This window comes from Aphidius gifuensis, linkage group LG1 (genome assembly GCF_014905175.1).
Source record: "Aphidius gifuensis isolate YNYX2018 linkage group LG1, ASM1490517v1, whole genome shotgun sequence".
Lineage (NCBI taxonomy): Eukaryota > Metazoa > Arthropoda > Insecta > Hymenoptera > Braconidae > Aphidius > Aphidius gifuensis.
In genome coordinates this window covers 3,452,361-3,477,210 of record NC_057788.1, presented here as the reverse complement: position 1 = coordinate 3,477,210, position 24,850 = coordinate 3,452,361, and the positions used below count along the sequence as shown (strand labels likewise).

Genomic DNA, 24,850 nt, shown 5'->3' with positions numbered 1-24,850 from the left:
TTGTTCATTTGTTTAGCTTTATTTTATTAATTTAATATATTTTTTTTTTACATTATTTCGACCGTCAATTAACTATGGATGTATTAGCCTATTTTTTTTTTATTACATTTTTTAAATTATTTATAATAATGGGTGCTTGACACTCATTTACATGCAAAGGCAATTTTCTTTTTTTTCTTTCCTTCAGTCTCGATGATTAGTATAATTTTTAAAATTCTTCTTAATTATTTTTAAATATATTCAAGGACGATTTGTTATTTAGAAGCAAACGCTAAGGATTTTGATAAATATATTTTATTTTTTTATAACTTTGGGTGTTCAAATTTTAACGCGAACACAGCCAATTAATCATTTTTTTTTTTTTTGAGCTTTATTTGCGTATTTTTTTTCATTGACAAAAATTAAAATCATCAGAACACGTGATACACATAAAAAAAAACTAGCGAATGCATTGAAAAATATTTAAATTTCTAGCTAATTTATTTAAATATTAATAAAGCTATTAATAAAATTTTTTTAATCAATAATTATCAAGTTTTTATTTATATTTTAATGATTATTTAAAATAAATATATGTGGTACTGATTTAATAAATAAATAGTTGAATTATTAAAATGGAAAAATGATAATTCCAATAGATTTACTTTTTTTTACAATTTACAATTTCGATAAATAAATTAATTTTAAATAGTTAAAATTATATTTGCATTGATAAATGATTTTGTCTAGTCGATTGATAAAATTTTATCTAAAATAATAGATAAAAAATTTAAAGTCAGTACCATTGATAAATAAAAGCTTTCTTTTTTTTTCTATAATTATTTTCTATTCCCATAAACTTTTTCGATATTTAATTTTTCATTATCAGTAAAACCAAGAATACTTTCAATAGCATTTAAATGACCATGATGATTTTCTTTGTCTGTTAAAAAATAATAAATAGCTGATTTTAAAAATTGAAGTGTTATTTCTGGATCCAAAGTTCCTTGATTTCTCGACTCGACAATTCTTCTATACATTGCCTAAAATAAAAAAAAAAACAAACTTAAATACATGAAAATAAAAAGTAACTATAATTTATATTATCAACAATAATCACAAACAAACATAAATAATTAATTAAACAAATGAAAAAACCAATTCCTGCAAAAAAGCAAAAGCAGAAATAGTTTAAATTAAACATTCAAAAAGAAAAAAAAAATTATTTATAAGAGGCTGTTTCTTCCTTGTATTTCGTACACTGTCTATGAATAATAATAAAAATAAATAAACACAACAATAATAAACAAAACTAATTTAAAATTATATAAAAAATATATTTTTTTTCATTTTATTTTAAAAACTTGATTGCATGCTTGCGACACAACCACTGCTAGCAATCACAATAAATTTAAAAAATAATAATAAAATTTTATGCTAAATAAATAACATAGTGTTGATTTAAAATTGCAATAATAAATAAATAAATTTAGTGTATTTATTTTTATTTAAATAAATTGACCCATTTCCAAATTTTGTTATTTTCCTGTTTGGAAATACAGACCTTACGTGTAGCACGGACCCAAAGAGAAACAGCCTCCTGAGCACTTAATAAACCCTGGCTACGATGAGCTGTAATTTGAAGTTGTGGCAAGTAGCTTGTACTGCTTGTACCCTGCAAGTTAAGCAGCGACCAAACAAATAAAAAAAAATGAAAAAAAAAAAAGTGTTTTTTGTAACAATAGTTAGTTAAGGCTGTGTTAGTAAAGGATAAAAATAGTAAAAAGCAAATAATAAATTTAAAAAATTAATTATTCCCAATAGTACCACAATAATTAATTAATTATAAAAAATAAAATTATATTATTTATTAATTTAACAATGCTAAATTTAATTAAATTCATTACCTTGATATTTTCAAGTTCAATTTGTGTTACACTTAATTGTTGCATCAATTGAGCAACTGTTACTTTTGGTGGATTTGTACTAGCATGTTCAAATATCTAAAATTAATTGATAAAATATTAATTAAATTATTTTTTATTTATTTTTAAATTGTTAATGATTTTTTTTTAAATATTAACCTGATCAGCTGCTTCAAGTCTTGCTGCTTCTTGGCCCTTTGAATACATTTTCAGGTACATTTGTTTATTTCTCTCCTCTTGTTCATCCATCATTGTTTTTTGTTCAATTAATTCAGCTTTTGTTTTTTCAAGTTGTTTTTCTAGCTCAATTATTTTTGCATCTGCTGAATCCATGGACGGACGAATACTCAATAATTGTGTATTTATTTCTGACAATTGATTTAATAAACTTTCAACCTGTTGTTTAAAAAAAAAAAAAAAATCAAATTAAATTACAGTATACTTATTGTTAATTAATTTAATCTGATTGTTTCAATACAATTACCTTGTCATTATGTTTTTGTTTTAAATCTTGTAATTCATCAATATGTGCACGTTGCATTTCGTCAATTCTACTTTCATAATTTTCAACAATTTCTTTTTTAACATCATCAATTAGCTTATCTAAATCAATATTAGTCATATCTGTTTGTATAAATACATTTTTAAATATTGATAAATCATGATCAACATGATGTATATTATTTTTTAAATCTAAATCTTTATTATTATTATTAGTGTCATCATCAAAATGACCAGAATCAGCAAGTGATATTGCCAATTCATTATTAATAGTTTGTGTTATAATATTATTGTTATCATTAATAATATTATTTTCATTTGGTAAATCATATGATGGTGTTTCTGGTGATAATTGATTATTTTCACGGACGGTTAATGCATCACTACTATCAGTTTTATCATCTGGACTATTTAATGATGCTTTATATAAACGTAATTCAACAACTTCTTGGGTTAATTTTACTAACTCAGCATCTTTATCATCAATTAATTTTTTAGCATCATTTAATTGTATTTGTAGTCTACGTATTTGACGTGATGAACGTTGAGTTGGTGTTAAATATTCTGGATCATTTGTATTATTTGAACAATGAACAACATATTTACGTGATCTACCAGACCATGTTGTACCATTTAATGCAAAATGTGCATGGTCACATGCACTTGCTGTACTACATGCACTTCCATAACTTTTAACACTTTCAACATCACTGTCATCACCAATTAATGATGATGATGATGTTTCACCAACCGCATTTCTTGAACGCGGTCTTGCAGGTGTCAGTGATAAACTCTGTAACAAAAATATCAACAATAATTAATTTATATTTCGAAATAATCCTTCAACTGTAAAACACTTGTTTAAATATTTAAAAAACATAAAAATTCTTTAATAATTTAATTTTTTCGAATTTTTATTTTTTTCATTTTTAATTATTTATTCATTTTATTTTAAATAAATATCTCACCGATGGACAACTATGTGCATTTCTGCGATCACCATTTTTTAATAATTGCCAATTAGACATTTATAAAGAAAAAAAATTCAAAATAATAAATAATATTTTGTAATCATTATCAAGAAAAAAAAAAACAATGAGCTGTATATACGCAGTTGAATTATGAAATAAAAAAATTAATATAAATTTAAATAGATAATATTTGGAAAAAAAATTTAGGCCACTTTGTGAGATATATATAAATTTAGAGTAAACAAAAAAATTTTCGTAATATCACCACGTATACATACAGACCCAGAAGATGGTCTGATGAATATCTGCGCCGACGCAAAATATTATCCAAGAGGTCAGTTTGGCCGGTGACCTCTTGTCTCTTTTCTATCCACCTCAATTTTCATTTATTTTCATATATTTTATCTCTCTTGCACTATTGTAAAATAAACGAATAATATTAATAAATTAACTTTGTCTAGGAGGCATATACAAGTGCAAAAGAAAATCTAGAGCAAAGAGGGTCTGTAATCTTACAAAGTCAATAAACTTTTTCTTTTATTAATTTTATTTATTTCGTTGTGATTTCAATTATTATATCATTTTTTTTTGATGAATTTTAGGCAAAATCAGGTCAACCAGGATACGCAGTATCATCCAGGTAATATAAAACCAACTTCAACAGGTACGCAGGACTAAGGAAGTTGCTCAATATCGATTATTTAATTTTTCACTTAAAAAAAATAATAACAATTTATTTATACGTACTACTAGCTTATTAATGATAATATTTCAAGGCTCATAAGCAACTTTCAAATGATAACAAAAATAATAAAATAAACTATATGGAATTTAAAAATAAAAAAAAAATTTTTACAATAACAATATGTTTAAATAAGTTTAAATAATGCATAACAATATTTTTTTTTTTGACTGTAAAATTCATTATTATTGTTATTTGTATTTTAAAAGTAGATTTAAAATATTTTTTTTATTTTTTTTTCACCTGGTTTCACAACAAATTTAAATATTTTTTAAAATTTAATTAATTAGTTACATAAATACGTAAATGAATTAATGAAAAATATTTAAATTTTTAGCTTTTAATTGATAATTATTGTTTATTGTTAATGAAATTGTTGATAATTATAATTAAATAAACTTACAAGTGTACGATGTCTTGGTGAATCCACTCCATTCTCCGTGATTGCGGGAAATAAATCGTTCTGATGTTGTAAACTTTGTAAATTGTGTCTTTGATGATACTGTTTTATAGGATTTGATGCAGGAGAAGAAGAGCTAGTGGTCCTGAAATTACAATTATATCCACGTTCACCACGTAAGCGCATGCTCGATGAACGACGCAAAGCTGTTGGCGACGGTCTTGGTATTTTTGAATCACCACCTGGACTTATTCCTGATGTTGAATTATTACAGCTTCCAGTTGGTGATGATACTGGTGATGCTGTTATTATTTTTTTGTATTCATTTGATGTTGGAGTTGATGACAGTGTTGGTGATGTTATTGCTGATTTTAAACCCAAATTGGGCTCACTTGTATTTTTGCTAACCATTTTTATTTTTATCTGTAAATAATATAAATTATTTATTTAAAATTTAAAAACAAGTTAATAAAATCCAATTGAGACAATTGTTTTTGTTTTTTCAAACACAAATATTTGTGTATTTTTGTGATAAGAATGAGCTTATCTATTAAAAAAAAAAAAATTAAGTTAATCATAAGAAAAATGATCATTATCAGCTTCCAGATAAATTGTGGCTTTATTGAGACAGTGGAATTTTATTTTAATTAATTAATTAGTAATATGATTGCTTTGAAAAAATTTTACAATATAAATTTCAATTTCATTCGTTTTTTTATATGGCTTTCTAAAAATTTCAAGTTAATTTTTCTTTTGTTTGTGGTTTTTTGATTGCCAGATAAATTACAGGGTATTATTATTAATTTTCTTTTTTTTTTTTTACTATTCAATGAATAACCTTGATTGTGTGTTATGCTAGTCGTTGCCAACAAGCAGGATTTTTTTACTTTGTCGTCAATGGCGATATGAATCTCTGGAAATTTGTCCAATCAAGTTGGAGTCGAAAAATAAACTTGCAAATATCAGTTTGACATTCAGGGTCAGGGACAGAAAAAAAAAATTATTTTTTTATAAAAATCTTTCAGTTTACTTGAAATCATCATGTAACATTCGAAAAATTTTATATAGAAAATCTATTTCTACTGCCAATAAAATTAAATCGAAAAAAAAAAACTATAAAAGTTAATTTTTAGCAATAAAAAAAAAAAATGATAATAAGAATACTTGAGGCAATTGAAGTCATAAGGTCAATTTATTATTCAACGATTCATAAATTAAGAAACAAGAACAATGTAAATTTCATAATTATATGATGATTTATTTATATTTTTAAAATATATATTTATTAAAATTAACTTTTCATTAAAAAATAAAAATATCAACGAGTTTAAATTTAAATAAATTCAAGTAAAAGGCTTCCTGTGGTAAATTAGTTCTGCACTTTCACCTGATGAACATTTAAACTATACTTTATTACTACATAACAGTCAAATAAAATAGTAATAATAATAAATAAATAATATTTAGAAAGGAAAGTATCAAGAGGTCGAGGACATATTGATTGACAAAAAAACCCAGGTCAGTTTCTCACTAAATTTATTACATCAAAAATAAATAAATAATTTAAATAATTTTTTTTTTTTTTTTTATATTAATAATGTCTATAATATTATTATTATTGTTTTAAAAAAAAAATTGAATAATTATTAACATTTACAATCATTATTAAAAAAAAAAAATAGGAAAAATTTTTTTATTGTTTTCATTGTTTTTCAACTTTTTTTTATAATCTTTTTCTTTTTTCCTCCTTATAATTGTTATTATTTTTAATAATAATTACAGTCAATTTAATTGTTAATTTGTTTTTAAATTTAAAATATTTTTTTATCTATATAATGAAATAGTGAAAGTAAAAAAATTATAATATAAAAAGTATTAAGTAAAAAAAGAGTTAGATTAATTGGAAAATTTTTTAATTTTAATTTGTTAAATTGTTTATAAAAAAATGAAAATTTATAAATTTTTTTTTATAAATAATGTACAAGTGTTTAGAGAATTTAATAATTTATTTTTTTATTATCCTGTATGACAATAATAATTTATTATTTATTGAAACTAAAGATAATAATAAAAAATAAAAAAAAAATTATTACTCATTTTTATTTTCTTGATTATTATCATGAAAAAAAAACAACTACCACATACAATTATTATTTTTTTTTTCTATCATCCCTCAAATTAAATATCGATTTTCTATATTTATAAAAAAAAAATTTCCATTTCAAGAGCAATATACACAAACAATAAAGAACACCACCTAAACAATCCATAAAATTTCCAATAAATTATTTTTTTTTCTCCATTATAATATCGTTTATAAAGTGTTAAAAAATTAGTTTTAAAATTTTAAAAATATACTTATTATTTAACAGTAAATATGTTCTTGATTTGTTGAAAAAAAAAAAAAAAAAAACAGATTGCAAGAGCTTTGAACCTTGAAGAACAAGTACAATGAGTTATGAGTTGGATAATAATGATAAAATGACCTCGAAAAACCACCAGTTTATAATTAAAAAAATTTTCAAAAATTAAAATAACAAATGTAATAATTATTAACAATAATTATTTCAACATAAAGCTAATCTAAATATATTTAATTAAAAATTTTAATGAAATAAAAAATTACCTCATTGAGTGTCACGTGATGATAAAAAAAATTAACCGGGTTGTTTTGTCATAACAACAATTATTTATAAAATATACAAAAAAATTATTTAATTATAAATTGCTAGGAATGTCAATTAGCACATAAACACTATTAAAATTAAAACTTAAATAAATAAATAAATAAAATAATTACGTCACAGTTTGACATATGGTTGTTTTTAATTTTTTCTACACACACTGTTGTTTTTTTTTTTTTTTAAATATTATAAAAATAGTTTCAACGTATGGTATGTAATAAATATTATTTTAATTATATTTTTTTATAATTACTTGTGCAATGACATGCTGTGCGACGACGCAAGCAAGCAAACTGACACAACAGTTATTATTATTTTTTTTCTTTTCATACAACACGACATCGACATTTTGTAAAATTTCATTGGTTGATTTTTTGAGTTCCATTATTGGCCACTGGACGATTTGTCGCTTTATTTATTTATAAAATTATAAATAAATTAAATAAATATTAAGGCAAAAAAAAAAAAAAAAACGCAACAAAGACTTAAAAAAATAACAAAATTAGATCACAATAAATTAAATAATTCAAAATGAATAAAATCAAAATAAAAACCTTTGTTACTATTTAAAAAAAAAAAAAAAAATTATAATTGTTTTTTATAAATAAATAATATATTAATGTAATTTTTTATGTAATTTACAATTATTTCGATAAATCAATTTCTACGATATTTTTATAAGACCCATCATCATTGTCTGATTCCATATCACATATTTGAAGAGTATCGAAAACAGCTTCACCAAATTCGTAATCTTTATAATCCTAAAATAGCAATTTCCATTATAATTAATTTGTCTTTATTATTTTATTTATATTTATAAATACCTGCATGATCTTTGTTGCATCAAAATTTGGTGGTTTATCATGATTCCCAAGCTTGGTGTCGATTAATTTACTACTTTTCATCAAAGTCATATGAAGTTGTACACTTTTTGATTTATTTTCTTTCATAATACCTGTTTAAATAAACGTAATAATTAATTTATTAATTGATAATAATTTATCATAACAACAAACCTTTTTCAAAGAAATATAAATATATTTTATTAGCAATATCTTGGAGCAATTGACTTGGTGATACTTTAGCAAATAAAATATTTGTTTGTTTTAAATCATAACGTCGATCACGAAACACATCAACACCCTGGATTTTGAATACAAGTGGTCCATTTTTAGCATTCAAAAGTGGCCTTGATAATACAAAAAAGAAACAACAAATAAATATAATATAAAATGTAAAATTAATAGCAAAAAATTGATAATTACTTGATAATTTCATTGACACATTTTTCCAAATGACTTATTGCTTCTTGTTGTTCATTGTCATCAATAAGTAACATAACACCAATAGTCAAATGTAACTTATTTTCACTGACAAATAAATCATCAACAATACCCATTCGCTTAGAATCAGGATTATCAATAATAGCTTTTTTAAATTCAATAAATTTATCAAATATTTTAACATTTGTATTCAATGGAATTGATATAAAATAATTTGGTCGTATTTTACATCTATTTGATTCAACCAAAAGATCAATTTTACGACGACATGATAATATACATTCTCTAGATGATCCAGTTATAATAATTGCTTCACCCATTGTTAATTCATTTTTTTTATTTGCTGGATTACCAGATTGTTGTTGTTTAGCATTTGGTACTTGAACTTTTGTTTGTGTTTCTTGTTCAATGTTTCTTTTTGTTGAACCTTTTATACCAACAATAAAACGATAAAATACTCTGTAAATAATAAATCATAATTAATATTTAATATCAATATCTAAGCAATTAATAATAACATACTCTGGAAGTGAAAATGAATGTTTAAATTTTCCTTCACCACATGATGTTACAAGATAATCATCATCATGTTTGTCAATGAGATCCATTAATTTTTCATATCCATCATCATCATCTTCAACATAAGGCTCTTCACTTTTTAATCCCCAACAATTACTTTCAAAAAATCTATAACATCTACCCTCAACCCAAACAACTTTTGGATCTAATATATTTTTGTCCATTTTTATTTACAAACAAATGTACCTAATATTTATTATTTACAAAGTTAATAACAAAACAGACAGCTTCGACAGACGACAACAATAATCATCATCATCATCATCATCAACAAGGTGCCTAGACCCAAGAGGTTAGTTTTGTCGGTACAGTAATTCTCTCTCTCTCTCTTTTTTTTTTTGCAAGATAATAAAAAAAAAATACCCGAGAGAGAGAGCAAAAGCAGAGCACACCGGAAAAATGTTTAGCATTTGAAATTGAACCATCAAGATCATCATTGATCATCATCATATTATGATGGCATCAAAAGCCCATGTGGACAACACAGTCAATGAACGTCGTCTACGTCCAATATACGGTAATAAAAAAAAAATTACAATAATTAATAATATTAGTAATAAATATAAATAAAATCGAAAAATTTAAAATACAATAATTATTCAAGACCGGTATGTTAGGTTATGTAATAAATGCATTTAAAAAAAAAAAAAATTGATAATTCTATTAATAGTAAATATGATGATTTAATGAATGATTATTAATTGATAGAATGGCTGGACAATGGAAACAATAAAAAAGCACTTCAAGAAGCTGATAAAGTATTGAAAAAACAACCAACAAATCAATGTGCAAGAGTATTAAAAGCACTTGCATTATTACGTCTTGGTAAAGAAGATGATTGTCAGTTAATAATGGATAAAGTACGTAGTGAAATACCATGTGAAGATGCAACACTACAAGCAATGAGTATATGTTACAAAGAAATTCATCAACCAGAAAAAATACGTGAAGTTTATGAGGCAGCAGCAAAAGCTGATCCAACAAATGAAGAATTATTAACTCATTTATTTATGTCATATGTACGTTTAGGTGATTATAAAAAACAACAACAAACAGCAATGTCATTGTATAAATTATCATCTAAAAATCCATATTATTTTTGGGCTGTTATGAGTATTGTTATGCAAGCAATTGAAGCTGATGATAAATTATCGAAAAATATAATATTACCACTTGCTGAAAGAATGGTGCTAAAACTTGTTAATGAAAATAAACTTGAAGCTGAACAAGAAGTACAATTATATATTATGATATTAGAACGTCAAGGTAAAGACAATGATATATTAAATGTATTATCTGGTAAATTAGCTGATAAATTATCTGGTATTGATGAAAAAAAAGCAATGTTATATCTTAAATTAAAAAAATATGATATTGCTGAAATGTCATATAAAAAATTAATAATTGATGATCCAGATAATTGGACATATTATTTAAATTATTTAACATCATCATTAAATATTAATAAACCAATTGATTGTTTAGAATTTTTACAAAAAATATCAGATAAATGTGGTAAAAAATATCGTGGACCACAACTTGGTATATTTGAATTAATAAAACGTACAAATAATATTGAATTATTAAATAATATTGATATTATTAAATTAATGAGAAAATATTTTAATCAATTTGGTAATAAAGGTTGTGTTGTTGGTGATTTACGTTTGTATCTTAATTTATTAACAGACAATGATAAATTATTATTAATAAATAATATTAAACTTGATGTTGGTCTTGGTGATTATGATGATTTACCAACAACAACTGATCAATTATTACGTCATATACATCTTGAAGAAATTAAACGTATATGTGGTATGCATCATTCACCAATTATTGATACAAAACAAAGAAATATTATTGTTAAACATTTATGTAATTATTATGAAGCTGGTAGTAAATTATGTCCATCTGATGAAAGATTAGTTACTGATTTTGCACCATTTGATTCATATATTACAATTGTATCACATTTATTAATTCAAATGTGGTATGATACTAATGATGCTAAATATCTTTATCAAACAATGGTATTATTAGAACGTGCATTATACACAAGTCCAGCTAATTTTCATTTAAAAATAATGCTTGTTAGAGCATATCATGAAGCTGGTCTTATTGTTGCTGCAAATTGTGCATATTCATTTCTTGATGTTAAACAAATACAACTTGATTCATTGGGTTATTTACATGCACCATTATTAGCACCAATGGGACATTTATCTGGTGCTGCTGTTGTACTTGATCAAACTGTTAAATTTTCAGTTGCAAATTATAAACATAGTGCTGATCGTTTAACATTTGCATATAAATATGGTAGTTTTGTTAAAATACAAGAGTTTGTTGAATTAAGAGATAGACTTGAAAATTCAATACATTTTTCAACATCAACTGTTGATAAAATGTTACTTGAATTAAGTTGGTGTGATAATCCTAAAAATTTTATGGCAACATTAAATCCAATGAGGGTACAACCACATGAAGATTCAATTAAATGGGATGCATTACGTGATAATCGTGATCTTGAGGTAATAATAATTGATTGATTGACTTTTTATAATAAATAATGAGATGTGTATTTTATTTATTTTGTTTTTTTTGTAAAATAGGTTGTTGCTGGATGGGAACCTTTGTCTGATTCTAATGATCCAAGAAGATATGATGATACACGTGCTTGTATGATACAAATATTAGCAGCACGTAATTCAATTTTACGAATAATAGCAGCATCTGTTGAAGAAAAATCATCAACGTTACTTGCTAAATTATCAAGTGAATTAAATATTATAAATAATGAACGTATACCAAAGTGTATTGATAAATTTATGACAAATGATAAAAAAATAAGAGTTGAAAGTATACTTGTACCACTTGATGCTGTTGAACGTGTACGTGAAGCATATGAATCTGAACAATTAAGTATTATTGCTAGACTTGCTGATTCGATATCACAATTTTCGAAACCAGATTCTGATTGTATTGAAGCTATACGTATATCAAAATCATTAATTCCATTACCAATACCAGAATCAGATGGTCCAGTATCTTATAAAGATTTTTTTTTGAGAGCATCAACGTGTGGTGAAACACTTGCATTTTTGGGACTTATTTGTGTTGCTTCAATTAGTAAATCACATCCTGAAGTTAATAATAGAAGAAATAGAAAAAAAAATAATCGTGACATATCATCATTGACTCCTGATGACACCCAGGTAAATAATTATTTTTTTATTTTATTAATTGTACTTATTGCTTTTTAATTAATTTTTTTCAAAAATTTAAATACAAAGTTTTAAATTTATTACAATCTGTACTTTTACCAGTATGAAAAACTTTTAAATAACATTTTTCATTTTATTTTTCAACTATTTATTAGCTTCATTACTCAAAAACTTGTCAAAAAAAAAAACAAGGATTTTATCTGTTGGTATTTTTTTTGATAGAAAAAAAATTTTTAATTAAAATTTAATTAATACAATTTTTTATCATTTTTTTTTGTTTATTAATTCGTTGATTAATTATTTATAAAAAATTAGACTAAATAATTTCTAAATTAAAATCAATAATTATTTCGAAAAAATTTATTTCGAAATTTTCAATAAAGATACTTAAAATTTAAAGAAAAATAAAAATGTTAAAGTTTCAAAGTTGCATAAAAATAATAACAATTGTCAACAAGTCTTTTCAGCAGTATTAACAATGTGTTGAACATCCTTTTGATAAAAATAAAAAAACTATTAATTGAATAAAAGTTTTAATTAAACTTTGAGATACACGAGATATTAAAACTTTTATAAAACTAATTATATACTTTATTTTATTGTTACAGAGTTGGACAGAAATGGGCAATTTACTTACTGAAAAAATTCAAAAGTTAGAAACTATATTGAATGATCTTCAATCACGTCCACTTATAACTGGTCTTGATTCAGATGTTTATCATGCAACACAAGTTGTTTGTGGACGAGCACGTGATAGTATTGAACGCTGTTGTTGCACATTAAAAGCAAGATTACAGCTTACTGCCAAACTAATTAATAATCTTCGAAGCTAATGCTATATAAATTAGCAAAAAACAACAAAAAAAAAATTAACCAATAACAAACAACAATAATAAACAAATAATATTTTAAAAAAACGTACAAAAAAATTAAATTTCAAATAAATATTAATTTTGAAAAACACTACAAATACATCACAATAATTAATAACAATAATTAATATTATGAAAAATAAATCCCAATCAATGTGTACATAAGCCAGTAGTACCTCACCTTATTTTTATTTTATTTTTTTTCATAAATAAATGACAAATTTTAAGAAAAGAAAAGAAAAAAAAAAAAATATTTTGGTGCAAATTAATATTTTTTAATTAATTATTTTTATTTTTAACTAAAACACTGCCATTAATAAATTTTAAATAAATTTTTTCATTATTATTATTAAACTTCATTTGTTTTTGCGTTTGGTTTTTTTTAATTTTAATTAATTTGAGTGCACAATAAATAGAATAATTTATATAAAAAAAATAAATTGTATGTGTGAGTGTGTGGATAAATTTTTAAATTAATAATTAATTATTAAAGTTGATGTTAACTCTGTAGATGGGAGTATGATAAAACACAGTAAGTTGAATGTTTATCATTAAAATAATTGTATTCATTTTCAAGTTTTTTCTGATGTTGATAATCAGCAACAGCTTGATCCAGTGTTCTTCTCAGAGTGAGCTGTGTTAAATTTTTCATGAGTCAATTAAAAGTTAATTAAATAATATCATTAATAAATTTACTAATAAATAAATAAATAAATTATTAGAAGAATCATTAAACTTGGTGAAATTATTTATAATGAAATTCATATTTTCTTTTTTTTTATACCTGACACATTTGAAGACGAGTTAATCCTTGTTGATAAATTTTAATATCTTTTGTTGGTTGATGGAAATATTTGATAGCTTGTTCACGCTGATGTTGATGATGATGATGATGATGATGATGATGATGATAATAATTATTATGTTGTTGATGAATTTTTTTACTCTTTCTTGATGCTTTACGACATACTTTTGTCAATAAATTTTCACAGTTACGATTGAAATAATCATGTGTAAATTCATGAATATCTGGGTTTTTTAAATTACACATTGGATCACGATTGTGTGATGTTACTTTACGAAAACCATATAAATTTAATTGACGTATAAAACTTGTCATATTACTTGTTTTAAATATCTCATTTCCTGGACTTAAATATTGTTCATGAAATTTTTTGTAATCAAGAAGTATTGATGTTCCATTTGTGTTCCAACTTATTGCACTTGTTTTACACTCGTTAACTATTTTCCATAATTTTTGAGGAAATCTTGTTGTCAATATTGAACAATTATCATACATAATTATTTTATTAATTAATTGCCTTTTTTTTCCTTGATATAATGGTGGTCTTTAAAAACCAACTGATGAATGTCTTTTGTTTATTTTTTTTCTTTTTTCAGCCAATAGAAAAAAAAAAACAAAAACAGTTGAACACGATGACTAACTACTAATAAGGAAAGATCACATGAGAACGACAAATTTTAAAAACTAAAAAAAATTCATAAATAAATAATTAGAAAAAATGTTTTTTCATTTTAATTAAAAGTTTGTAAATTAATAAACAATATATAGAAATATATAGAATATAGAAAAAAAAAAGAAAATAATTTTTATAAATAATTCAACAATATACAAATAATAATTTTTTTAAAATAATATTTATTCACATAATTAATATTTATAAATGTTATTTAAACAAAAAAAAAAAATTATTTACAATTTATATAATAACTATTGTCAACATTATTCTTTAAATTCTAAAATTTAAAAAAAAGAAAATTAGCAAAACAAAAAATATACAGCAGTAGTAACAAACTATTATTATTAAAAATTATTTACAATTTAATTAAAAAAAAAAAAAAAACTTTCATTTATCAATTAAAAATAATACTATATTTTTTTGTATAAATATTTAAGCTTTTATTTAAAGCTATATTTTGATTGTTTTAAATATTATTATTGTAATTAAAAGTAATTTGATTTAAACATCATAAGGTGATGAATAAATAGAAGGAGGAAGTGGTTGTAAATATTCACGTGGTTGAGTTACTGCTGGAACAAGATAACCCTCAGTATCAAGATCACCATTTGGTGATCTAATTGATATTGGTCCTTGTGGTGGTCTTGGTAAATTAATAATATCACATTTATCATTAAATTTTTTTTCATTTTCTAATTTTTCAAGTATATCAGAAAATTTACAACGATCACGTGCTTCACTTTTCCAACAATCTGACATTATTTGACAAATAAAAGTGGGACAATCCTCTGGTGGTATAAGCATTATTCCCTGCAGTATTAATTTAACGACTTCTTCATTATTATGCCCATAGTATGGTTGTTTACCATATGAATATATTTCCCAAAGGACAACACCAAAACTCCAAACATCTGATTCGAGAGTAAAACGTCCGTACAATACACTTTCTGGTGACATCCAACGTACTGGAAGCATTCGAGAACCGCCAATCTAACAAAAAAGAAGCATAAATATATAAATTAAATGATGATGATAAAACTTGATGATATTATTTGGTTTATTGTTATACTCTGTAGCTCATTAATTTAACAAAAAATTGAATGATTTATTTACCTTGTAATAATCAGATGTATAAACATCTCTTGACATACCAAAATCAGCAATTTTAACAACAAGATCAAGGCCAACAAGACAATTTCTACATGCCAAATCACGATGTACAAATCTTTGTGATGATAAATAATTCATACCAGCAGCAATTTGAATTGTAATGTAATGTAATGATTCACGATTAAGTGGTGCTAAACCAGGTATGTCATTTTTAAATTCTTGTGAATTTGATCTTAGCACATCAGCAAGATCACCATACAGCATGTACTCAAATATCATCCATGGTGATGTATTTGTATCATGTTGAACAATACCAATAAGTGATAAGATATTTTCATGTTTGAATGACGACATTGTTTCAACTTCTCTCATGAAATCTTCTTCAGCTTCGGATGATGCTAAATCTTTTAAAACTTTAACAGCTATTATTTCTTTACTATCACCATGATTGAGTTCACCTTGAAAAGAAAAAAATGAAAATTAGATTTATAAAATATTTTTGAATCAATTATATTGTATAGTATGTTAAACAATTTTTTTAAATTAGTGATTTTTACCTTTGTACACTTTGCCGAAACATCCCTCACCAATAACATCGAGAAATGTTAAATTTTCTCTTCTTACTATTGGTATTTCAAGTGGTGTACCACCAAAGTATTGTGTATTTGATGTATATTTAATTGGCAATAAACTTTCTTTCAAACTAATTGGTGCAAGCTGAAAATGTAAATAATTTTATGTTGAAAATGCAAAAAGTTTTTATCAAAATTTTTATTTTTTTTTTGAGAATAATGTTAGATGGAAAAAAAATAAATAAAAAATAAATAAAAATATTTAAATAAGTTTTTTAAAACTTGATAAATATAAAAATTTATAATATTTATTTTTTATTTTTTTAAAATAAATATTTAAAATTGAAAAATAAACGTTGGGTAAAATTGACAGTCGTGATAAAATAGATAGACACTTGTAAATTTTTAAAATTAAAACGAAAAAAAAAAATTAATTTTTTAATTGATTATATTAATGAGTACTGATAATAATAATTGAAAAAAAAATAAAAACACTCAGTCTAATGAGTTACCAAAATATGCTAATTTTTAATAAATAAAAATTAAAAAATATAAAAAATATTTTTAGCCATTTTTTTGGATAAAAGTTGCTAATTTTTTTTTGTCTATCAATTATGGACATACTATTATTTATTTATTTATTTTTTAATTTTAAATATATAAATTATTTAAATGAAAATTACGAAAAATTATTAAATAATTTTATTATAATTTATATATTTATTATTTTAAGTTTTAGATTTAATTTTTTTCCTCAAGCTGTCAATTTTATTTCTCATGATTTGGCATTTAAACAGGTATGTTATTTAATGTCTTTTTTTAATAGATAAAAATACTTACAGCTAATGATTTACGTTTAGCTTTTTTTGTATAACAATGTTGTCTAAGAAAATATATTATCGAAGATGCTACAATCATAAACAAAATTATACAACCAAGTGCAATAAATTTTTCTGGACCTCCAGTATGATGTGTACTTTCCAACTGAATCTTGAAAAAAAACATAACAATATTGTTAATATTTACAAATGATAGTTGAAAATATTATTTAAATAATTTCGAAATATTTATTAAACTAACCAGTGGATCATTTGTGGATATTGATGTTTTATTAATTTCAATATCATTATTTTTTGGTACAAGCATAACATTTGGTATTGCTTTTGGTGTTGCTGGTATTATTGAACGATTTGGACATTTTAAATCATTAGTTGGTGCTGACATATCATTTGGACAAACACATCTTGATGTATTATTATCAAATTTTCTACATGTTGCATCAAAACCACATTTTTCTGGATTATCAATACAATTATCAAATTTATTATCCTTATTTTTTAAATCCCTTGTTGATGATTCACTTTCTAAAATTTCAGTTTTTATTTTTTTTTCCCTTCTTTTTCTGTTTACATCTATATCAAAAAAAATAATTTAAAAAATATATCAATATATTTATTTATTTAATTTTTAATAAATTTATAATAAATAATATTTTGTTTATTTAAAAATTTAATTAAATAAATTTAAATTTAAAAAAAAAAGACAAAAAATTTTCATTTCGATTTACAAAATTTCGACAAAGAAAAATAATTTATCTCATTAAGTTTAAATAACTTATTACTATTTTTTTTTTAAATAAACAAACAAGCATATATTATAATTAATTAAACTAATTTAATTTAAAAAATAATTAAAAAATCTAAATCAAATAGAGTTTATTTTTTTTTTTTTAAATTATTAAAAATTCTATTGAATATTTTTTGATGAAATGGATACAGTAAACAGTTTATATATGTTGATGATGATGTTGATGATTATAGTGATAATAATGATGATGAAGACAGTAAAAGCATTCATGTTGTCGACATTCAAAAGGCTTTTCAACGGGTCATAGCGTTATCGCCACGGTCAGCAAACTTGGACAACGCCATCGCTCATAATATTCAAACTCAAATCTTCTCTCTAATGTTATTTTACGATTTTACGATTGCGGCTTTTTTTTCGCCTTATTATTATTCAAATCTATGTACCATTTTTTTCAAATTCATATATATACTTCAACGAAATTACTACGCATCAAGCAGCACATCCCGGTGTGTTGTCCTTCAAAATAATCTCACTAAATTTTATTTCTTAAACTATTTTATCATTATAAAGCTTTTTTTTTTTTTTTATCTCTTATTTATTTATTTATTTATTCTTCATAATCAATAACTATTTCATTTTTTTTTTATGTAATATATTTTTCTAATCGTCGCGACAACTATATCCTTATCAGATTTATAATCAGAAACATATTTTTTCTTTTTTATACTTAAGCTCTTATCGTCATCCGAAAATACAAATAACAAATAAAAAAAAAATCATGTGATTTGTTTTGATGGTTTAACAGAAGCTGGTAATAAAAAAAATTACATATAATAATAATGATAATATTAAATGAACAAGAGCGACCCTCGTGTTATCAATGACCCCATGAACGAGCGTTGAGAGAGTCGGGTGTATATCGTTATTTTCTTATCTCAAAAAAATTTCAAAGACTCATTTTTATTTGTAATAAAAAAGGGATTAAAAAATGGATATTAAAATAAAAATCAAATGGCTTTAAAAAAATATCAGTTAATTAAACTTGCTTAATCTAAATTTATTTTTTTTTTAATAAATTTTACTGTCTATTCATAAAACAGGTCAACAAAATTTATTCACCAATATTGCTTCTCAGAATGAAATATAATTGAAAAATAATTCGTAGATAAATAAAATTATTTAAATGAAATTCATCTAATATTTGTAATAATTTTTATATCGAATTGTAAATGATGTTTCAAAATAGCCCTTCGACCTGTTCACGTCAATTTAATCTAGTGTCAAGAGATTATCAAAAATAAAAATAAATATATGTAGAAAAATAAAGAGGAAATAATAGTAGCAAAAAAAAAAAGCTCTTATCAAAATTTGATGATGATAATAATTATAGAAACAAATTGTTATTACAAATTTATGATAAATAATTCAAAAAAAAAAAATTTCTTTTTTACCATAATTATTATTAGTCCTTGCTGATTGAATATTTCCATGAATCCTTTTTAACAACATTTTAAAAAACTCTTATTTTTGAATAATAATGTTAAATCATAAAAAAAAAATTAAACAAAACTGGCTCACATTAAAATTTTTAATTATCAAAAATGAGCTAATTTCCACATTGTTTTTTAGACTTTGATTTTATTTAAAATAATAATATTTTTGTGATAACACATTATCAATATAAGTGTTGAAAAAAAAAGTCATTTATCATTAATTTATAATAATTATTAATATTTTTAATTTTAATAATGCATTAATTATTATAACACGAGTAAATATTTTTTCACAACACAAAAATTAAATTTCAAGTAAAAAAAGAACAATATTAATTGAATTTATATTTATTATCACTTTTTAAAATTTATTTTAATTTATAATAATTATTTAATCACTGGATAATTAGTTTTTTAAATTTTCTATTAAAGATTTAATGAAGTGAACATGATGAAAGCTTGAGAACAACTGATGAATATAATTTTTGTAACTTGTAAGTTGCTGCAACCTCTTCACCGTCAGTATTACAACTAAACATATTTTCAGGATTTAGTTTCATTCATTCCCTCCATCTATAATCCCAAGACGAGACATGACGAGACAACTCAAAGTGTCTGAGAAAGTGCCACTGATTACTTTGTTTTCAACAAATAAAACGCCAGTCATTTACATTTTTTTCTTCTCCTTTTTCTTTTTTTACTATTGTTGAGCTTAAATATACAATAGAAAAAATGATTGTTACCCCACTGTGATGTCTATCAGGAAACGATTGTTGGATATTTTCCTGTTGACTTTTAGTTATCTTTGTTAAAATTATTACTAAAGTGAAAAAAAAATAAAAATTCCTTTCTTGATCTAATTCATGGTCAAGAGCAACATCTTCCAAGTCATCAATAAGTAAATATTAAATACTTTTTTTTTTTTTTTTTTTTTTCCTTTATTTTTTCTTTATTTCGTCTATTCAACTTCCTCTGAGAAATTATGTGACTCATAGAAAACAAAAGTCTTTTTCTATGAAAATTTTCCTTCATAAAAGAAAAATAATAGCTTAAAAAAATATTTTCTTTTTTTTTTCTTTTCGTTTTGCGAATATTTTTTTGAAGTAAATGAAAAATTCATGAGAAAAAATTATATTTAAATTATTATTTTAAAGAATTTAATTAGTTGTAGATTTACAATAAAAATAAATTGAAAAATAGATAAATTTAAAGATTTATTTAAATTGATTTGAAATTTATTTTTGTTTTTATTATTTAAATCATGTAGAATGCAAGTTATGGATTAATATTTTATACTAAAAATAAACATTGTGAAACACACTTTATACTCTATTTATTTATAATTCATTTATTGAAGCTAGCTAAATCTATTCGTTGCTTGCCAGCATCAATATTTTAATCATGAAAAAAGTACAAAATTAACTTAAAAAATTAACAGTAACATCAATTTTTTATTCAACTATTAAAAAACAATTTGAATTTACATTTAATTTTTTATTTTTTTTACATTATTTATAATATTGAACTATTTTTTTTTTTTTTAATATAATTTTAGATCAAATAAAAAAGAAGATTTAAACATGATTTATTCTCAATAATATTTTATTTATTTTTTTTAGCCTGTCGAATTAGTCACATGTTCAAAGACATCAACAGATTTTCAGATAAGCCGCATCAAAAAATTTTTATTTTATTTGTTTTAAAATAAGAAAAAATATATATTTATTTTATTTATTTTATTATTCAACTTTATATTCAATTTTATTGTTATTTTTTATTATCTCGTGTTTCTTGATTTGTGTGGGTGGCTTTAAATTACTCCAACTAATTCAACATGGGCACAGTGTAATCAACTAAAACACACTTTTATTTTTATGTATTTAAATATTATGGAAAATTAAAAAAACAAAATTGCACCTTAAATAATAATAATAATAATAATATAAAATTATTTTAAAATTTATAAAATTATAAAATATAATTTTTCAATTTTTAAATACCTCTTTTTTTTAAATTTAAAATTTCTTTGAACTTTTTTTTTTTGTAGATTAATTTGTCGTATTTCAAGTTAGCCATTTGAAAAATAAAATAAACTTGACACTGAAAAATTGCTATTTAAATATATAAAATTAAATTTTTATAAAAAAAATGAAATAAAGTAAAAACTAAAAATAAAAATAATATTTATCGATGAAATTTAAAATTAATTAAATTGATATATTTAAAAAATTAAAAAAATGATTTTTTTTTTGACAAAAATGAATGATTTTTGATGATGCATGTTTGCTGGTGTCAGTGGGCGAGGATGTCGTAAAAAAGAAGAGGAAGAATGGCTGAAAAAAAAAAATAAAACATGTTAAATAAATAAAAAAAAAAATGTATATTTGAGTGAGAGAGGGTGAGTGATGGGATAATAGTTTTGAGTGAGCACCAGCCGTTGGACAGCAAAGAGGCTGTTATGTTTATACGTTCGTTACAGTCTTACACCTGGAGACAAGAATAGCAATGAAATAAATATTTTTTTATTCGTTTTTTTTGAAAGGAAGCATTTGGCTACTTGATAAACAATTGTAAGTACAATTCTATTTTTCGATTTTATATTTCCATTACATTCAAATGTTTAAATAAAAAAAATTTTAAATCGAAAAAAAAAAATTATTACTAATATTATTTATCATGAAAAAAATATTCAAATATATTTTATTTTTATTTCTAAATTATTATTATATATTTCTAGTTTCTATACAAGTTTTTGTTAAATTTTTTTTTGCAAAATATTTTCTAGGTCATCATTAAACCCAAGTAGAGTACAAAAAAAAAAAAAAATCATATATATAACAAAATTCAAGATTCGAAATATATGTTGGTGGTCATTCAAGACCGCCCAATGCGGTAGAAAAAAAAAAAAAAATTCATAACAGACTTGTAAAACTTACCAACAGACATGTAAGTACACATCAAGTTTTTTTTTTTTTCTTTTATAATCCACAGAAAAGTTGGAACGTGTTATATTTTAAAAATTTAAAATAAAAAAATATTTCATTTTATAAATGAAATATTTACCTAATTTTTCGTTAAATAAATAAATGAATAATTTATAAATTTAAATAAATAATAAACAAATTTATTAATTAATATATCTAGAAAATAAAACTCAAAGAAATTAGAAATTTAATACACAAGTGTAACAAAGTATGCCTTAAATGTAATTTAATTTTTCATATGAATTTACTGGTTTTTTATATCATATAATATATAATTTAAAAATTTCAAACATCAAATATTTTTTTGCCGACAAAATATATATGAAGAAAATAAAAAATATTCATATATAAAATTCTGACATATGGATGCTGTATGCGGCCACCGTGATAATCATTATTTTTTTGAATCTTTATCATCATTTTTATTTAAAAAATAAAATAAAATAAGCAGTTCAGTTGTATATTTATTTATTTTTAAAATACTTAATGAATTTAATTGTCAGCTCTTATACTTACCCTTCATACTCAATTATTATTTTTGGATTTTTTTCTTTGTCGGAGGGATGTTTGTCAAAGGATACCCAACCAAATGCTCGAGTGACAAGAACCAATTGGATGTTTATTTAACATATTAAAATGGAGTTAAGTTTATTTCTTTATGTATATCCAAACTGTGCAATATATCTTATTTTTAATTTCATATGTTATTTTATTTTTTTCATCATATCTTGCATACTTGTTTATTTTTATTTTCCAATAAAAATAACTCGAAAAATATGAAAATCTACTTGTTTTTTTTTCAAGCCTTAAGTGTACTTGGAAAATATTGGAGCTTTTTTTTTTTTTCAACGTCAATTTGTATGAAATATCAGGGATGACCTGAATGTATTCAAAATTATATAAATTGATTTAAAAAAAGAAAGTTTTTTACATGTTTGAAATGAAAATTTAAAAGTTTTTTTTTACGTAAATTTTTGTAATTGTTATACTTATTTATTTATACTATTATTTTTTAACTTTACAGTATAATGATATTTACATAATCTTGATCAAGCTCATTCAGTGTCTATTGAATTAAATTTAAATTTTATTTATATACTTTTTATTGGAAGAAAAAAGAAAATAATAAGTTTTTAATGAATCAAACGACTGAATAATGTTAATCGTAATTTAATTTTACATTCATATATTGAGTATAAATTTTTATCGGATTTATTCATACATGTTAGACAAATTAAGTGTGAAATAATGAATAAAAAAATTAATTTTAAAAGTGTAATATAATGAAGAATTTATTTATATATATTCAATTAGAATATAAAATTAAATAAGTGATAATAAAAAAAATATTTTATGAAAATATAATTATAGTGTAGATTACGTATGAGGTAAGCAATACTTGCAACAAAATAAGAAGACAATAATTTAATTAGATTAACAAGACCTGCGGACTAGAAATTTTTGATGATTTTGTTGATCTATCAAATACTGAAAATTTTTTGCAAAGATACAAATTTAAATAGCCAATAAGTACTACATACATTTTTACGATTTCAATATAATCTTCTATCCAGCAACTCAATACCAAGAAGGATTGTCTTAAAAATTTATACTCAGTAATAAAATAAAAAATTCTAAACAATTTAAACTCACAAAATCATGAAGGCTATATATTTTTTGTGAAGATATAAATTTAATAAGCCAAGAAGCCGACTATATACATGATTAATTTCGATTATCAAAATTTTTATTGTTAAATAAATTATATTAAAAAGAAAACTAAATATTTTATTTTATCGTATAACAATTTATAAAATTTACTTTTCCTTATCTATATAAAAAAAAAAAGAAAGGAAAAAAAAATGAAAAAATATATTTTTAAAAACAAAAAACATTTGCTATTTGAAAAAAGAAAAAAAAAAAATTCAAATAAGTAAATATTATTTTTCGATCAATCATAAAAAAATAATAAAAATTGGTCCAGAAAATTATAAATAAACAAAAAAAACTTTGTCCCTTGGATATTGATTAAATTATTTAACCCAATTTTGAATAATTTTATTATTATTAAGTTGTGGGAGTTGAGAAGATCCAGTGATTATTGTTTCAGCGATAATTGAAAATTTTCAATAACACTAGAATCAACAGTCTCTATAATATTAATTTAGGTTTTTGATTAATTATATATACAAATATTATAACAAGTCAATGTAAAACGTCATTTAAATATTTGTCAGTATGTCTGTCGTAATTAAAAAGATGAAATAAATTAACATTGTCATTACGTCTCATCAAATATACCGAAATTGAAAATAATTTAATTACATAAATGCAAATATGACTATCAACGTTACAAATTTCAACAAATAATTTAACAATTAAATTAAAATTAAAATTATTTAACAAAAGAAAAAAAACTTACAGAAAATAATTTAAAACATTTTATTTAAAAAATAATTA

At 22.4% G+C, this 24,850-nt stretch overlaps 5 protein-coding genes across 6 annotated transcripts; 1 reads left to right on the top strand and 4 right to left on the bottom strand.

Annotated features, from left to right (window-relative positions):
• Positions 1-5: 5 nt before the first annotated feature.
• On the bottom strand, positions 6-7,508 carry LOC122861016 (rho GTPase-activating protein gacZ). Of its 2 annotated transcripts, XM_044165156.1 has the most exons (7): positions 7,145-7,502; positions 4,522-4,941; positions 2,389-3,198; positions 2,064-2,300; positions 1,887-1,982; positions 1,544-1,654; positions 6-1,022 (listed from the first exon to the last, which is right to left on the bottom strand). In XM_044165156.1, exons 2-7 carry the CDS (start codon positions 4,927-4,929, stop codon positions 819-821), a joined length of 1,866 nt encoding a protein of 621 aa, XP_044021091.1. In that variant the 5' UTR covers positions 4,930-4,941; positions 7,145-7,502; the 3' UTR covers positions 6-818. The 2 variants fall into 2 exon arrangements, with proteins under 2 accessions (XP_044021091.1, XP_044021092.1); XM_044165157.1 differs by lacking the exon at positions 1,544-1,654 and having other exon boundaries at positions 12-1,022; positions 7,145-7,508.
• Positions 7,509-7,663: 155 nt separating this feature from the next.
• LOC122861017 (activating signal cointegrator 1 complex subunit 1) lies at positions 7,664-9,351 on the bottom strand. Its single transcript, XM_044165158.1, has 5 exons — positions 9,011-9,351; positions 8,471-8,947; positions 8,222-8,394; positions 8,030-8,160; positions 7,664-7,966 (listed from the first exon to the last, which is right to left on the bottom strand). The coding sequence occupies exons 1-5, from the start codon at positions 9,229-9,231 to the stop codon at positions 7,847-7,849; spliced, it is 1,122 nt and encodes a 373-aa protein (XP_044021093.1). The 5' UTR covers positions 9,232-9,351; the 3' UTR covers positions 7,664-7,846.
• A 96-nt stretch (positions 9,352-9,447) lies between these two features.
• On the top strand, positions 9,448-13,415 carry LOC122861014 (N-alpha-acetyltransferase 25, NatB auxiliary subunit). Its single transcript, XM_044165151.1, has 4 exons — positions 9,448-9,584; positions 9,776-11,598; positions 11,680-12,282; positions 12,900-13,415. Exons 1-4 carry the CDS (start codon positions 9,521-9,523, stop codon positions 13,122-13,124), a joined length of 2,715 nt encoding a protein of 904 aa, XP_044021086.1. The 5' UTR covers positions 9,448-9,520; the 3' UTR covers positions 13,125-13,415.
• A 152-nt stretch (positions 13,416-13,567) lies between these two features.
• Positions 13,568-14,546, bottom strand: LOC122861012 (heat stress transcription factor B-4b-like). Its single transcript, XM_044165150.1, has 2 exons — positions 13,948-14,546; positions 13,568-13,797 (listed from the first exon to the last, which is right to left on the bottom strand). Exons 1-2 carry the CDS (start codon positions 14,461-14,463, stop codon positions 13,663-13,665), a joined length of 651 nt encoding a protein of 216 aa, XP_044021085.1. The 5' UTR covers positions 14,464-14,546; the 3' UTR covers positions 13,568-13,662.
• A 567-nt stretch (positions 14,547-15,113) lies between these two features.
• LOC122861011 (muscle, skeletal receptor tyrosine protein kinase-like) lies at positions 15,114-19,585 on the bottom strand. The gene is made up of 6 exons (XM_044165149.1): positions 19,365-19,585; positions 17,407-17,738; positions 17,167-17,316; positions 16,312-16,471; positions 15,758-16,212; positions 15,114-15,634 (listed from the first exon to the last, which is right to left on the bottom strand). Exons 1-6 carry the CDS (start codon positions 19,420-19,422, stop codon positions 15,146-15,148), a joined length of 1,644 nt encoding a protein of 547 aa, XP_044021084.1. The 5' UTR covers positions 19,423-19,585; the 3' UTR covers positions 15,114-15,145.
• Between the last annotated feature and the right edge of the window lie 5,265 nt (positions 19,586-24,850).